Source organism: Mollisia scopiformis (assembly GCF_001500285.1).
Source record: "Mollisia scopiformis unplaced genomic scaffold LY89scaffold_14, whole genome shotgun sequence".
Classification (NCBI taxonomy): Eukaryota; Fungi; Ascomycota; class Leotiomycetes; order Helotiales; family Mollisiaceae; genus Mollisia; species Mollisia scopiformis.
The window spans coordinates 1,237,398-1,253,114 of NW_017263594.1; the positions used below are offsets into that span (position 1 = coordinate 1,237,398).

The 15,717-nt window shown below is 48.9% G+C and overlaps 5 protein-coding genes across 5 annotated transcripts; 2 read left to right on the plus strand and 3 right to left on the minus strand.

Moving 5' to 3' along the window:
* The first annotated feature begins 445 nt into the window (after positions 1-445).
* On the plus strand, positions 446-1,639 carry LY89DRAFT_102015 (uncharacterized protein). The gene has a single exon (XM_018205013.1). The coding sequence runs from the start codon at positions 710-712 to the stop codon at positions 1,328-1,330; it is 621 nt and encodes a 206-aa protein (XP_018070409.1). The 5' UTR covers positions 446-709; the 3' UTR covers positions 1,331-1,639.
* A 973-nt stretch (positions 1,640-2,612) lies between these two features.
* On the plus strand, positions 2,613-4,234 carry LY89DRAFT_102022 (uncharacterized protein). The gene is made up of 3 exons (XM_018205014.1): positions 2,613-2,810; positions 2,861-3,027; positions 3,115-4,234. The coding sequence occupies exons 1-3, from the start codon at positions 2,735-2,737 to the stop codon at positions 3,835-3,837; spliced, it is 966 nt and encodes a 321-aa protein (XP_018070410.1). The 5' UTR covers positions 2,613-2,734; the 3' UTR covers positions 3,838-4,234.
* A 132-nt stretch (positions 4,235-4,366) lies between these two features.
* On the minus strand, positions 4,367-7,276 carry LY89DRAFT_102026 (uncharacterized protein). The gene is made up of 2 exons (XM_018205015.1): positions 6,991-7,276; positions 4,367-6,943 (listed from the first exon to the last, which is right to left on the minus strand). The coding sequence occupies exons 1-2, from the start codon at positions 7,124-7,126 to the stop codon at positions 4,632-4,634; spliced, it is 2,448 nt and encodes an 815-aa protein (XP_018070411.1). The 5' UTR covers positions 7,127-7,276; the 3' UTR covers positions 4,367-4,631.
* An 816-nt stretch (positions 7,277-8,092) lies between these two features.
* Positions 8,093-11,116, minus strand: LY89DRAFT_735198 (uncharacterized protein; the record flags this gene model as incomplete). Its single annotated transcript, XM_018219987.1, has 4 exons — positions 8,093-8,281; positions 8,368-8,688; positions 8,737-8,883; positions 9,971-11,116. The coding sequence occupies 4 exons, from the start codon at positions 11,114-11,116 to the stop codon at positions 8,093-8,095; spliced, it is 1,803 nt and encodes a 600-aa protein (XP_018070412.1).
* Positions 11,117-12,484: 1,368 nt separating this feature from the next.
* LY89DRAFT_618825 (uncharacterized protein) lies at positions 12,485-15,200 on the minus strand. The gene is made up of 2 exons (XM_018210852.1): positions 14,171-15,200; positions 12,485-14,124 (listed from the first exon to the last, which is right to left on the minus strand). The coding sequence occupies exons 1-2, from the start codon at positions 14,811-14,813 to the stop codon at positions 12,866-12,868; spliced, it is 1,902 nt and encodes a 633-aa protein (XP_018070413.1). The 5' UTR covers positions 14,814-15,200; the 3' UTR covers positions 12,485-12,865.
* Between the last annotated feature and the right edge of the window lie 517 nt (positions 15,201-15,717).

Sequence of the window (15,717 nt, forward strand, 5' to 3'; positions counted from 1 at the left end):
TGCAGTTTTTATCGGCTTCCTAAAGTAGACTACTTCCCGAGGACTATTGGCACCAGTACGACATCCAAGTATTAGTCTCCAACATGTCCAATATGGAGTAGCCAATATTCCAACAGAGAGGCTACATCAACCAATGCCATAGAAGTAAGTTCGCTACGGCGTGGGTCCTTGGCAGACTTGGTGACATTAAAAGCAAACGTGCGTCCATTTCACGGGAGAAGGGGCAGTCTGGGTCTCAAAAAGATTATGAGATATACCACATCTAGGATTGTCCTCTTGATGCTCATTGGTTTGTTGCAAATATGCAGCTTTGTGGTGAGGATGTGCCAGGTTCATCCGCTACCCTTGTAATATTGAATGCGACAGACGCGGCCCAGGCCGGTTAACATAAGCGCCTTGACACTCTCACAGACAACTTTTATCGTGGACTTTGAAGTCTGAATCTTACGAAAGTGCAGTACTTGTCCAGCTCTATACATAACCATGCCTTCCAACTGGCCTCGGCGAGATTATCTTCACTTTCTGATTACTCTCTTTCTCATGGGAACCTGGCTCCAACTTGTCACCATAGTCTTGATCTACATTCATGCTCTCTCGAAAATATTCTCAAGATCACCGATCCCTCAGCCCGACTTGATCGCCATGTTCGTATACCTCTTTGCTGCCGGTGTCATCGTCCAGCTCTTTAGCGCCTATTCAATTTGCAAGGATGGCTTCATCTGTGCGGATCCTCACCGTCCTCACCATCCTGAGCCTTCTACGGACAATTAACGCTTTGAATTACTTTCCTGCTGCTTGGACTGTGATTTGGAACGTACCCCTTCGTGTTTCCAATAAATGGGGCAACAAAGGGACATCCTTATTGACTGCTGGACTTGGTGTCTGGACCCACATATACGATATCATCAAGAACTGTAAGCAGCAAGATGGAACCCCAGTGGATGGTCTCGATTGTGCCCACTCTGTCATCGTATCTCTCTTCAGCTGCGGACTCGCAGCCATGTCATATGAAACAATTGCAGCTTGGACTAAGCGGGACACAATAAATGCCGATACTATACTAGATCGGATACCGAATTACATCAAGATCACTGATATGAAAGTGTTTTGGGAACCCATCATTGCGAATACCTCTAGCCCAAGCCACAGACGCAGAGAGCTTCATGCTCGAGAGGCCCCCATCGACGTTTACTATAATGGCAGCATGCCGTTCGTTCACCTTTATCATGCATCACAACTCGTCGGACGGCATCACAACCTTTCCAATATTTTTCGCAACAGATGGCCACAGTGCAGAAATTGGTGGCATTTCCCTGATCGATGGCAATGACACACTGTCTGCCAGGAACGGTATAAATGGATACAACTATCTTTACACTGGCGGAGTGTATATAGAGGGTAACTCCGACCCAGTGTGCTTGTGGAACGATGTCGCGGGATGGTTATACTCGTTGAATCCGGACACTGGAGTGAGCGTCCTAAACGACCTCATACCCTTCACGCAAAATTTTGCAATGCTTGGACATGCTTTCAACTACGAAGCAAATGGTTATCTGGACGGTCAATTTGCGGTACTGGGAATGACGACTCCAGTTCCTACTGACTGGCTAATGGGATGGAACTGGTGTTTTGGAGTGAATCCAACCAATTGCTAAGAATGGTTCCATGATGAGCAATGTCACTTCTGCAAGCTGTTCGGTAAGAAGTGTTGGTTATAGATCTGTTTTCTTGAGTTATCCAAGGTTCTGAAACAATAGTCTCAAGGTTCAGTCTGCGGTGTGGTTTTTGCGCCTCACACGGTTTCCCACATCCGAGTGTAAATGCAGCAGACAATTCTACTTAAATGAGAGAGCATGAAACTTTCTTCATGCGAAAATTCCAGACAAAGGCTCTAATCGTGAAATGCCAGATAGAAGATTGGTTGTATATGTTTCGCGCATTTCTTCATTCTACCTCTTCGAGCCCACTCATGGTTTCCTTCAAACGTAGAAGGCAAGTCTCAAGCGGCCGAGCGTGCCATCTAAATTCTGTTTATCTTCGACTCAAAATCTGTGTTGAAACCTTCATATTTTTATTGGTGTCCTCTTACTCTCATGCAGATGTAATCCCAAACTTTCGCTCGATATGCCGGATCTAAATGTGGACCATAATGCTTTCCACATTCCTTACCCCCTCTGCCCCAGGTGAAAATCGGGACATTTCTGACTTCCTCACATCCCTCTCGAAATTCCGCTATACAGCAGCGAACATGACGCTGGCCAAAAAAGAGAAAATTGACCGACTTTGGAGAATTGTTACTGAGGACCAATGTCTGGAAAAATGAGAAGCAAGGAAAATGGATCAAGACTGGAAGCTGAGCCTGTTTAGCTTGGCTTTGTTCCTCCAATTGTGGAGGCTGAGACCTCGCTGCGCCCCCACTACTCAGCATAGCCAATGAACGTTCGTTGCAGATTACTCGGCAAAATGTGCACACCGAAGATGGTACATGTGATAGGATGGTGAAGCGGCGGCACGGCTTCTCTCTGTCCAATTATAGGGAACCAAGGAGGGGAGGCTGAGACACTATCGCGAGGATTGCACATCTTCAGATCTCCCCTCCCCATAAGTCAAATCTGTTATTAAGAAAGACATCATCTTCAGCACAATAACAACTAGCAATCAATCGAACCAAACTCTTTTTGTCCCATATAAACTAAGCATTTATTTCCCCGCGAGTGTAAACACCATCCTCGGGATGACATGCTACAGCCCTCCCAAAAGCCCAGGCCAATCAGGCACAGCGCAAGATGGGAACTATACGTCCTGCTACCGTCAGCATTTCTTGGCCCGCTCAATTTGGTCGGTGCTGACTCTGTCACAGCTACTCAAAAAGTTTCAATGTGCTGTCGGACCGAAGGAGACAGTTGTAGCACGAATGGATTATGCATGAACACAGTGGGCTCTACAGCAACGTACTGGCGAGAAAGCTGCACAGATCCAACATGGACCAGTCCCTATTGTTTGAATGCATTTGATGTGTGCCCCCTCGTATGTAGATATGACTCTCTTCATCTAATCCTCTCAAAGGACTTCCTGCTCGCTTTAACAATGAGACCTAATATCGAGATGCATTAGGATCAATCTAATAACACGCCAGTGACATTCTGTCAAGGAGAAGGAGGTTACTGTTGTGGGGCAAATAACCCCATTTGCTGTGGAACTGATTCCGAAATCATCATTCCACAAATCCAAACACCTCCGGCCGGCTCCACATACTCTGGAGAGGGAACCAATGTTGGCGCAATAGCAGGAGGACTAATTGGAGGCATCTGCTTCATTTCTGTGATCACCTATATTGTTTGGAGATTCTGCATCAAGTCCAAAAGACAAATGTATGAGTCTGCAGATTGGGCTGAAGACTTCGAAGAACCGGCAGTGGATCGATACCACCGAATAGTACCACCAGTACCCGCCTGGAAGATGCAAGCTATACAGGCGGAGCAGACACCGCATCATTATACTAGTCCAAGTCACAGAGATCCGAGTCATAGGGCTAGAGTCTATTCTACCGCTGATGGATACAGTTTTTCCACTCGCTCGGGGTTTGCGGCGTCGTCTGCGATGAGGGATCCGAGTCATAGGCCAAAGTATGATTCTACTATCGATGGGAAAAGCGTTTCTGCTCGATCAGCGTTGGGGACTTCACTTGCTGACCAAGATCCGAATCATGGGCCTGAGGCTAGTTCTACCGTTGAGGGAAAGAGTGCCATTGATGAAAGGAGTGCAATCGATGGCAAGAGCGCGAATGACGTGAAGCGTGTTTCGTTTCTCGAGGAGTTACCGGTCGACGACATTTAGGAGGTTGTCAGACATTCGAAATTCTGAGTAGAGGGCAAACTAATGTAACATCATCAATGCCGTGTCTATTTGCCATCAGTCTAAGATGCTGGTGCAAGGCTACTGTACGCTGTATGCAGGAATTTGGCGAAGATGTTTTGCTGCGGATAGTGGTCTGGATATCCGGCGCCAGGTCGGGCTTCTTCCGAGAGAAAATCTATGATCCGCGCAAGAAGATTGACATAGGAACTTTGCCAAGGGGTATAAGATACATGTGTGATACATATTGGTGATGAGATCTGTCTGGAGGAAGCAATGCTGGAGAAGGAGATGTGAGGATGTAGGATGAAAGAGGGGAGACTTGGCAACAAGAAGAAGATTGGCAGCAGAAAATTCTTGAACTGTGTTGTTCGAGAAGGGAAAGAATTTCCTCGTGTTTCAACTGTGGAAAGAGTGCGATGTCTTCAATGACGCGCCTCCCGGACAAGCTTCTCTGAACCTGCTTTGGACGTTCAGTAAGTCTGTGGAAACAGCTTCATAGCTAAGAAGTGGTATTTTATACTTGAGAAGTAACATCTATGATATATATCGAGAGTCAATTCACCCCTTCTGAAGAGCCGATTCATGGGCTTGCCTACAGCAGAGTGAATCAGGTCAGGGTCGTCGGGATGGTCTTAGCTCTGGTTCCCATGCCAATTCCAGTACTTTCCCTATCCCTTCCAACCCATTTGACTCCTTCCCAGACGGCACGTCTGAAACCCCTGCCTAACACCAAACCAAACCTACCTCGTTCTCCCTCGATTCACGGAAGTAGCCTACAAAGGCGGGGCATTTGGGTCCTCCAGACATTGATCAACCCTCATCAACTGCTTCCCCGTCGCCTTCGCGATGGAAATAAACTGCGGTAAATAATCCACGGTTGTTTGGTAGAGATAATGCATCACCACCAGATTCCCACCTTTATTAACATCGGACTGAAAATTCGTGATCTGATTCTGCGGCGTAGAGCTCAATGCCCACAGCCAATCCTGGACATCAACGCTCCATTCGACGAACTTGGCATTAGGAACCAGGGCGGCAAGTCGTTGACGAATGCGAGCACCTTCGGTGCCAAAGGGTGGGCGGAAGTATTGGGATCGGAAGCCAAGTTGCGAATTTACGGCTGCGATGTCGTTGTTGAGTTCCCAGTCTATGGCGGCAAGGGTGGGGAGACCTTCCATCGGAGGATGAGTATAGGAGTGATATGCGACTTGATGACCTGCTGCCATCATGCTTTTATACACGTTTGTCAAATTGGTACTTTGGTCCAGGAGTGCTGCTCCGACGGTGAAGAAGGTGACATGAATTCCCGCTGCTGCAACGCTGGTAACCACTTGTTGGGCCAGAGTTGGATCTCCGTCATCGATGGCAAAAGCGAATGAGTTGGGTCGGGTGCATGCGAATATTAGTGGTGCTGTAGGAAGTTTACTCGGAACGAGAAATCCTGGTGGGACGGTCTTCACGATTTCGATTAGAGAAAAGACGGTGGTCGTTGTAGTGTAGAAGCCTTTCAGAGCGAAGCCGATGCTGAGGGTACGATTTATTTGGAAGTGCGATAGAGGGACATAGAGATCCGTTTTAGCGGTGTTCGAGTAGCGAGAAGCTTCGACAGAGTCCCAGGTGTAGGGGTAGGGATTGATGTTTTCATTACAGGTGGGATTGTGCTGCTGCAGTGCGACGGTGAACGCTGAGCTGCCGGTATATGAAATGTGGATGTAGCTGTTGTCATTTGCCGTAAAGTCTACGCAGCCGTTCGTAATCTGAGTGTACCATGAGAGGTCAGAATTGCCTTTCATGTTGATGGTCATCTTGTTTCCAGAATAGGTGTAAGTCGTGGTATCGTCACCGCCGTGCCAGAAGCCAAGGTTGTTAGTGTCAGAATTCCCGAAGGTGTCAATGACCATCGCGGATGGACCCGTAGTAGCTGGGATTGTGGATGATGGCTCAATGACTGATACTGTGGTGGGAACTGGATAGGCTGAACCGGTCCCGCAGTAAAGAGCTATAGGCCCGAATGTGACTGGTTTGCTGATACTCGAAAATAAGACAGCGATCAGATGGTTAGTATCTAAACCAGCATACGCTGAGAAGGGAATCGTGTAATAGTGTTCGGTTCCATCGAAAGTCCAGCCGAGATTCGTTGAAGTGAGATCATTCAAGATAGGATTATCGGTGAGACAATCGGCTTCTGTCTGAAGCTCGATGGTCATCGTAGTACCTGCTGGAGCAGTGATAGTGAGACCGATACCATTATAGACGTTTGTAGCTTTCAGACAACCCAGCATGGTGTACCAATATGATCCAGAATTTGCGGGAGTTAAGATTACATGGTTGTTCGCAACAATGACCGAAGTGCTCGTGTCGACTCTTCCCGCGACCGCTTTCATAGTTCCATCATCGGATGAAGGTTGTAGCATTGCGTTATAGAACAAGAATGTCAGTCGAGACTGGGAAGCAAAGTCGTCGATAAGGAGAGGGGTACAAGTGCCAGCCGTTTTAGCAGATGAGGTAGAGGTGCTGACAACTTTGACCACGCTGCTGGTGCTTGATGATTTGCTTGTCGAAATAGTACTTGATTTTGGGCTGGTGGATGCAACAGACTTGGCGCTGGTAACTAGTGTTGTCGAACCCTTAGACGTAGCGGCAGTTGTAGAGGAGCTCCTAGAGCTACTTGATGTCTTCGAGCTTCCAACAGTGCTCCCCCCTGCTGCACATACCAGCTGCGTTTGACCAATTTCCCAAGCTCCGTTGATACTGAATGATTCGAACAAGACGCTCTGAATAGCATTCAGATTCGCACCCATGAACGAGCTCAATGGTACGGTATATGTATGCAACGACCCCGTCACTCCTGTCAATGTGGTATAGTAGCTTGTGTATGCAGTGGTCGAGCAGGAACTTGAAGTCTGCAATTCGATCGTGAAGGTAGACCCCGCAGGTCCTTTGATAGGGAATGTAAAGGCATTGTATCCGCCAACCGTCGCTTGCTCGCAGGCAAAAGTCGTATAGAAGTAACTACTGACTTGAGAAGTGAAGGTAATGTCCTTGTTGACTGTGTCCGCTTTGAGGCCGATCGTAGTACCGTCATCTAGGAATGTCAGTCAAGTACTTCAAGTCTTCTTCGGGAATACTCACCGCTTGTCCATTGACCAAGGGAATTGAGGTTATTGGCATAGTTGGCGTAATTATCGATTAGCAGATTACCGGAGCAAGTAGCTCGAGCAGTACTGGCCCAAGAGAGAGCAAGCAGTCCCGTGGTAAGAAGATTCATTCTTGAACGAGTGTGGAGAACGAGGGGACGTGGACACAAATGAAGGTGTCGCACGAAATAAAGCAAGACAGTCACACTGGTGTCTGTATGACATGGAGAACAGAAAGACCGTCGGGATCCACGAGGGATCCTCTACCTTTAAAGCCTCAACTAAACCTCAATGTCTCGACTTGACAACACATCAGGCGATAGACCGAGAAGAAAACCTCCTTGGCGTCCGCTTTGGCTCTCTTTCGTGATGGGCCAAGTGCCGGCGACACATAGGACCAAGATGCAGACCGACTTGTCTGTGGGGAGAGTTTAGTGTCCCTTAATAGAGTCGAACATGCACGCCATCATGAAATGCTCAGGGACGCCATGACTTTCCAAGTCTTGGCTTCTCGTAACCCCAGGATCTGCCCGGACGATCATCCGAAAGGCAGAAGCCTCAATGGGATTGATCAATAGTATGCGATCCGTAGACACCACGACGCTTGTTGCTTCTGGTCGGGACCTGGATGGAGAAATCCAATATATAGGTGTCTCCATGATTCATAGATGTCTTATATCGTGTTCATTCTTGCTTTTGACTGTGATGCTTTGGATGGGAGTGGAAGAGAGTGTTGTTGGCTTAAACTTTGGCCCGCAAAATAGTGCGGTCTAGTGGGCTGCACGGAGCCCACTTTAGGCTTAAAATGGCCTGGCGTGGCCTTCGTTCTCAGGGGTCATCCACTGAGCGTGCCGCCCGCAATGCACGCGAAAAGTTGCTTCATTTCTCCTTCTTCGCCATTCCTCGATCTCAATATGGAGCTTTGCATCTCAATCCCTTCAAATTCGTCACGCAAAACGGGTCATTGGAATTCCAAACAGGATTTCATTGTCCCGTCCTGGCTCAGCTATCCTGCCATTCAAGATATTTATCAGCGCTCTTGTGCTTCAACTCCTCTGTACCAATACTCCTACGACACAGAACAGGTGGACAGAGAATCAGTCCTTTGTCTTTCCTCCTCGGGGGACACTATTGAAGAGGCAATGAACTTCTTTCCGTATTGATGTTTGGTCTCCAGTGGAATCTAGCTTGAAGCTTCCCCGACTGAATTTATTGATGTAGATTGCTACGGGATCAGCTATGGAGACTGATGCTCCTGTTGTTGCGAGTTGGTTGACGCATCCAATCTATCAAGAAAGTCAGCACCAATACCATGAATTTGAAGCAGAGAAGTGCTCGCCCTAGGATCAGAGTTTCTGAGAGGATTTCCCACTTTCGAGCAGCGAATCAGCTGATCGGAATCCGTGATGAGCTTCCCGTTCTTGTCTTTCCGAAGGACAGTCGTTTGAGCAACTATATCAACTTCCATTTGTAAGTTGTTGTCTTTTTGAATAAGATGTGTAATTGTTTCATTTGTCGTGGAGTTGTTATATTCGTTGATCAGATTATAAAACCATGTATCTCGATTTCCTGGATCTGAGGTGTGAACGTGGAAGAATTCCTTTTGATCGACGTCGTCGAGAAGAGGGGCATTGAGTTCACAAATCTTATCGATGGCTGTCTGTTGCTGCTTGTATGCGAGGAAGTCCCAGTACTGCATATCTAATCAGTGTATACTCACTGGGTAATCCATGCTACTCACCTCGGGAGTTTCGCGAGTGAAGACAGCTCGAATGATCCTGCCCTCTCCATCTCGAAGAACAGACCACTCTAAGTATTCATCCTGAACATCCCGAGATGCATCTGCTGCTTTCCATCTTTCCTCATCATCCGAGATTTCCACGGTGATCTGGCATACATGAGCATTGGCCCACGGAAAGGTTCAAGTACAAACCTTGTTGGGGAATCCTATCTAAGTGATCGCGATACCCTTTTGATTGTCGTCGTAAGCGGGCTTTGTGCCATTGAAGAATTGAGTCAATTGGTTGCCTCCCATCTCGCCCGATATCTCTGCATCTTCTCTCGCCCGCCCTCCTAACCGCACTCCCCATGCTCGACTTCTGGAACCCGATTTACAGCTAGCGGCGCGGCGTGTTAATGTTGTACGTACCCGAAACCACTACTTACGATAACGAAAAAGGGTGCTATGATCTCGGTGAGCGGTTCGTTGAGAATGTGAAGAGGACGAAATTCGCAGCCGAAAAAGGAACCCCAGAACAAACCTTCCTGTCCCTGCTCACCGCCCCTATATTCCCATCGCGCTCGAATCCAGACATATCTCCATTCCGTAGACAAAAAACTACAAACCGTCAACGAGTACCTCAAACTGGCAGAGAGTAGACAACGCACCTTCCGTCCGCTGCCGTTGGATGAGTTTGGGTGGGTTGACGCTGCCGTATGCGTTGGAGTATGATATGGATCCAGGGCAGAGGTGGGAGATGGGTGAGGTGGGAGATGGGTGAGGATGGGGGGATTGAGAGGTTGGGGGAGGGTGTTCATTGAGAGGTGGTGTGGGTGGCTGGAGGGGGGGGAGTTTGGCGGGGTGGGATTTGAGGGTTGTGCCTGGGGAGGAGAGGGAGATGGTGGGGAGGGGTGGTTGTCCGTTCTCGGGTGGGAGTGGGGGGAAGGGGTGAGATGTTGGTCGGTTGTGGTGGGCGATGGAGCTACAGCTAGCTGGCTAGAGTAGAGCTATCGAGATGAATATGTTGCGGCACTATCAAGAGCTGAGATCTTTGAAGAATTTGATAAGCTAGGCAGGATTACTGGATTTTCAACCATCCTTGCATCTACAGACTAGAAAACTTTTATAGTACATTTTGAACCGATGCTGCTAATTACAACGACGCCGAACAATATATATGGCACTATCCCACCCAACCAAACGCTATGCATCCAAACCTCCAAAAAACCAAAACAACAGCAGGGTATAATCACACCTCCTCCCCAGGAACATAATCCACAAACCCAGCACTCTCCCCATCCCTATCAAGCAAATACCCAAACCTCTCCCTCTTCTCCGCCACATACGCCGGCACATCCCTATTCCCCTCGATCCTTAGATACCACTGACCCCAGCGATCCCACAGATCCCTACCCTTGCGGATATGATCCACGATCCACGCCTTCTTGCGGAACTTCTTCTCGTTGTACTCGACGTGCGAGAAACTCTGCATCTTCAGCAACATCTCGTCGATAGTCGCGAAGCAGGAACTGCAGTGCCACGCCGCGTTATACAGATCCGCCTTCTCGTCTGAGAAGAAGCCCGCGCCGTGGCCGCCGCGCAGGTCCTGCGGCAGGATGGTAGTGTTAGGCGTCGAGTACGTCGTAGCTTGCGGGTGAGCCCACTCGGAGCCGCGGTGCAGCCACTGGAAGCTGTAGTAGTAGAAGCGGCTGCGGAGCGTGAGCCGTCTGGGGAACTCGCAGTTGCGGAGCACGGTCAGGGCGGCGGGGCGCGGGATCTCGTCGATGTCGGAGACGAGGATGACGTCTCCGTGGTTGGGGGCCTGGGCGTCTGTTAGACGCGGGAGCACCTGTTCGAACATGGCGTTGCGTTGGAACTTCTCGTGGTCCCATTGTGTCCATTTTTGCTCCTTGACCAGTGCCGGGTCCGGGTCCTGTAGGACGTGGTAGATGATCTTGTCTCGGAATTGGGTGAAGTTGTCCCAGCTGTCGTTCAGGACGAGGGGTTTAGGGAGTCCCGTGAAGGTCGTGGCTGATTCGAGGATGACGAAGTAATCAACGTGATTCTGCAGCTCGTTGAGTCTGATCTCCAACCAATCGAGCTCCGAATTAATCATAAACAGATCGTAAATCTTGCGCCGGGATTGCCGGTGAGGGTATTCCTTCCAGCCATGCCGACTGCAATAACCCGGGGCCTCAGCGGGATTCATAAACCCGTTCGAATCGATCCACGGCGAGTTGGAGCGCAAATGATCCTCCTCGAGGTCCAGATCCGAGGTCCCGATCGCGTGTTTGTGTCCTCCATACGAGAGATTTTCCCGGAAGAAAAACACCAGGAAGGAGAAGATGACGAGGGTGAAGCTCGCCTTGAAGCAATTGCGCGGAGACAAGGCGACTCTCATACCACCACCCTTTCCCGATCTGTCTCTTGCCAACCCAAACGCCGCCATCGCTCATATATATGAATTTCCCAAAACGAAGAAAAGGAAAAAAAAAATATGTTTACAAGACAAGAAGAGCGAACGTGAGAAATCAGCAGGAAGAATAAGACGAAGCCAACATGGCGGCGGCCGGCACTTGACGGGCAGGACAGGGCAGGGCAAATGATGCAAAAGGAAGAACGAGTGAACCAACAAGACGCCTTTACCAGCCAGCAAGCAACACTATGGCCAGCATAGGTAATTAGCCTAACCTGGCCCCGTATCCCCCAATCCCACGAACTGGAAATTCAAGTCAAACCTCGGGCGGCTGCCTAAAATAAGATTTGGGTCAGACCATGCAGGAGGAGGTGGTGGTGGTGGTGGTGGAAATAAGCATCTGTGCTGAGCTGTGTGTGATGTTACGGTATGTGTGTGTGGCAGAGTCTGAGTTTCGTTGCGCATAAAAGGGACAAGATTCGCTCGCTCGCTTGCTTGCTTTGCAGTAAAGGAAAATGTCTCACTTCCTTACGTGAGGCGAGGTTGGTGCTACTGCTAATGCGTGAGGCTCAGCGGACAGGGACGAGGCCAGGGTTGAGTGGAAATTCCCCGTCCCTCACACACCAATAAGGAACCTTACACGCGGTACATTTCTCCCCTTTTCTGCTGTTACATTTCGTGATTTCGAGGCGCAAATTTGCAAATTCGATAATAAATCGAGGCTGAAAAAAAGAGATTACAGTAGAAGAGAGAGAAAAAAGAAAGGAGATTTCCGATTTCTCCGCCCCTGAACAAAAACCCCGAACCAGCCTGCGCTAATGACACAAGCTTTTCCTAGCGTTGCGCCAGTGAATCCACTTTTTAGCTTACGGGAATGACACGTGTGGGAGATCACTGGTTGAGCTCGGGGAGACAGGGACTGGAAATGGAAGCCTGGAATACCAAGAGAAGCAGTGACATGCGATGGATTGCCAAATCAAATCAGATGGGAAGGGTTGGGCTGCTCCGCCACAGCGAGTTGATGAAGATGGCACAAGGTTCTCGGTTCCACAAAAGGAGCATTTTGGTACGGGTTTGAGGTTTGAGGTGTGAATATCTTGTCTTGAAATGGATCTTGGTATGGGATTTAAAGAGAAGGTGAATCCTGATTTGATGTTTGAGTGCGATGTACTTTAGTACATCCGAAGAGCGGTTTAGTGATGGGATTTCGATGTGGAGTACCGGTACGTGGAATACGAGAACACCATCCTCCATCAGCCGGTTGGATATCAAAGCCGATTCTCCCCATGCAGAAACCGGCCGACATGTATCAGAAGCGAAGCTACCACTCATAAATTTGAGAGCAATGGACCAATTGGAGATGAGGAAATTAGACTATCTTGACCAGCTATCTCAAACATCCGGTTTAAACTCCCCTAGGATCTGCAGCCGTTGTTGAAGATGGATGGGAAACATAATCGTCCCGCCATGCAGGGTATTAGTAATATCGAACATGAACAGTAGTAGGTAGACATCCAACCAAGCGAATCCATCATGCACCCAGGTAGATCCAACCAACCTATCCGTCCAACAGAAAGGAAAGGTCTAATTATCGTACGTGCCAGGTAAAAGCCCCAGAATTATGCTCCTTTCCATTCGTTGCTTCGTACGTCCTTCAAATGCTGGTCAACCACTCCATATATGCAATCCCATTCTACCTTCCATGCATCTTCGTCCAAGAAGCTCCCAAGAGATCTACTCATGAATGCTCTCTTCGACTGCACCCACATCATCTTTCTTACTAAATGCACCGCCCATCCAGCCCATCCAGCTAGCTCTCTTGTTCGCAGCATCCTCCCCACTCGTTCTCCTGCTGTCCTGTTGATCCTGCACTAACCTCAACGGTCTCGGCTTGTTACCCGCGAAAGTGGTTGCCTTCTCTGCTCTTGGCGGACTGTTGCTCGGCGGGGTCGATACATCCCCACTGTCACCACTCGTGCTGCTCGTTTCGCTCTTCATACCTGGGAAGTTACCAGCTGTGGGCACCTGTCCCGTACTTGGCACGCGATGAGCTGCATTTGGATTCCCAGCTTGGAGTGGAGGGGCGAAAAATGATTGCGAGTGACGTGGTGTCTGCGGGCCAGTGAGAGTCGGTGAGGTTTGCCCACCTCTATACATCTGGTTTACCACATTTGCTGCTCCACCAGTGTACTGCTCGCTCTTTGGTCGTCCATGGCGGAAGCTGGACGATCTGCCTAGACCAATTGGGATGCTTGGAGCTGTATCTGGATCATTCAAAGCAGAATGAGAAGCTGGCATCTGAGATTGAGGACGTGGGCGCCGGCCAGCTCCCATTGCGACTGACTTGGCACGCTGCAAGATTGAGGCACCGCTGGCTTCCTTTGGTGGGGGTGGTGGCAGCTCTTTGTCAATATTCGCGGCTCCACCAGGTTTGAAATCCGAGGATTGGTCCAAGATAGCTTCGAAATCCTGGTGTTGTAACAGGCGCTCAATGATCTTATTGATATACAGGGTCAATGCCTTATTCTGGTCCTTTGCAGACTTCAATTCCGCTTCCAAACGTCTATAATTCTCACTCTCTCCTTCTCCTGCCTCCGATAGCTCGTCCGCCAGACTTGGTGCAGATGATCTTCCTTCAAGGGCATTGAGCGCATCGGCATTGTGGGAAGCGCTTCCCATAAAATCGCTCTTTGCGAAATCTCCAGTTAAAGTCTTCTCTGACAGCAGAAGCTGGTAACTTTCGTTGTCCTCCATCAATCGTGCGTTTGTCATTCGTGCTTCGAGTAATAATCGTTCTACCTCTCGCATTCGGCCACCGCCCATATTCTCCGACTCAACCAACTTGATTTGTGCTTCGGCCAATTCCAAACGTAGAGATTCGATCAATCGGTCTTTTTGTAGCACGAGTTTCGAGTTATTGCGAGAGTCGCTGCGACTCAAGCCAGAGGGAGGTGCGAATTGGCCGCCTTCAATGCTAGGTGAAGAGTTGTTTGCTGGCAGATATTAATGACAAAACTCCAAAATGATCGCACCACTTACATCGCCTTGAAAGACGTGACTCCTCGTCCACATTCGACCTCTGGTTCAAAGAATCCTTTAATCTTTGTATAATAGTCTGCATCTCCTCTTCCCTATTGGCCATCTCCTCCCTCTCCTTTGTCATTGAGCTTCTTTCAGCCTCGTAAATCGACTCCATCTCCCGCTTCTGTCTAAGAGCATCGCGCTTGTCATTCTCGAGCGTCTCCAATCGTTCCTCATTCTCATGGAGCTTCTCTTCCAGCTTTCCCTGTTCAGCTAGAGCTTCATCCAATCTCGATTGTAGAACCTGGGCTTGTTTCTGGAATTGCTCGGATGCATTCTCGGTCTTCCTCAAACGCTCTTTCAGATCATCTAGTAAAGCGACCGTCTCTGCCCGAGCGTCATCCTCCGCATCAGAAGCTGTACTCGTCGAGCTGAGATTCGAAGCGCCGGCGCCAGGTCGTTGCATTGCTGCGCGAGCAGATACTGGAGTCCCTCCCCGTACTGATCGCGCTCGTGCGACACCATTGGCTGTTGCCGATGAGGGTGTCGGTGAACGCGCCGGAGTGCTGGTTCGCGATGGCGATGTTGAAGTAGGATCTGTTGAAGGTCTTCGTCCTGGAGGTCCAGTACTAGCCGGAGGTTTCTTCGTCGCTGCAGACATAGCTGGGAGGAAAAGTGGCTGTTGTACAAGGTTTCTAAGGTTGTGTTGTTGTCTGTCGTCAGAAAACGGTTTAAAGATCGCGCAACAAATGCCGTAGCTATAATTGGAATAACGGCCTTATGAGGCTGGAATCTTGGAGATTCGGTGTCTTTTAATCATCAAGAACGACGAAACAACTTTGCGAGGCGTGTTGTTGTTGTTATTGTCGGTAGCAATCATGTGTCCTTTCGACGTGTTGACATTTTCAAAGCAGGTAATAAATTGCTCTCTCTTCGCGACTTGCCCCTAGTTATCCCAGTCCCCCAGTGCATAATAGCTTCGCGTCAGTCCCATCACGACAAATACCACGAGCAGGGAAGTCAACATTTGATCTCCCGGTTTCATGCAGATTGAAACACTTCTAGCCAGGTTATGCTTGACTTTTTGCGAGCTAATCGGCGCGAAGAAGGGGCGCGGAAGCTTTACAAAGCATTATCTGAATCACGTATTGATGGATCATCCCAATCAACGGACAGGAGACGGTTCATAAAGTGATCGTTCACAGAGTCGGTTTGAACTCAATGTCCAGATGAATTTGGTTTTGAGGAACTACATGTTCCGCAGCTTGATGGACCTTTCATATTAAGGCGATATCAGATCATTAATTGCTTCTCCTCCAGCGTTTATGCATGGAGGTTTGGGGACAAGGTCGGAAGAGGGTCGGGATTTTGGAGGTCACAACATGAAAATAAGACAGCCTTCTAGATGAAGCTTCTCATTTCATAGATAAGATTAATCGATCAAACTCTCTCAGGAGGTAAGAGGAGTGTGAGATTCGTCTGGTGAAACTGCTTCAAAGCTGATCTCGTGATGCCTATCACATGACTGATGATACTCACCACGCTAGCATGAATTAGTCCTAGCT

Coding starts and splice junctions, on each gene's coding strand:
- LY89DRAFT_102026 (XM_018205015.1), bottom strand. CDS start 7,126: ATGAATCTTCTTACCACGGGACTGCTTGCTCTCTCTTGGGCCAGTACT. Junction 6,944..6,990: donor CCTTGGTCAATGGACAAGCG/GTGAGTATTCCC, acceptor TGACATTCCTAG/ATGACGGTACTACGATCGGC.
- LY89DRAFT_102015 (XM_018205013.1), top strand. CDS start 710: ATGGCTTCATCTGTGCGGATCCTCACCGTCCTCACCATCCTGAGCCTT.
- LY89DRAFT_102022 (XM_018205014.1), top strand. CDS start 2,735: ATGACATGCTACAGCCCTCCCAAAAGCCCAGGCCAATCAGGCACAGCG. Junction 2,811..2,860: donor GAACTATACGTCCTGCTACC/GTCAGCATTTCT, acceptor ACTCTGTCACAG/CTACTCAAAAAGTTTCAATG. Junction 3,028..3,114: donor CATTTGATGTGTGCCCCCTC/GTATGTAGATAT, acceptor GAGATGCATTAG/GATCAATCTAATAACACGCC.
- LY89DRAFT_618825 (XM_018210852.1), bottom strand. CDS start 14,813: ATGTCTGCAGCGACGAAGAAACCTCCGGCTAGTACTGGACCTCCAGGA. Junction 14,125..14,170: donor GTCACGTCTTTCAAGGCGAT/GTAAGTGGTGCG, acceptor AATATCTGCCAG/CAAACAACTCTTCACCTAGC.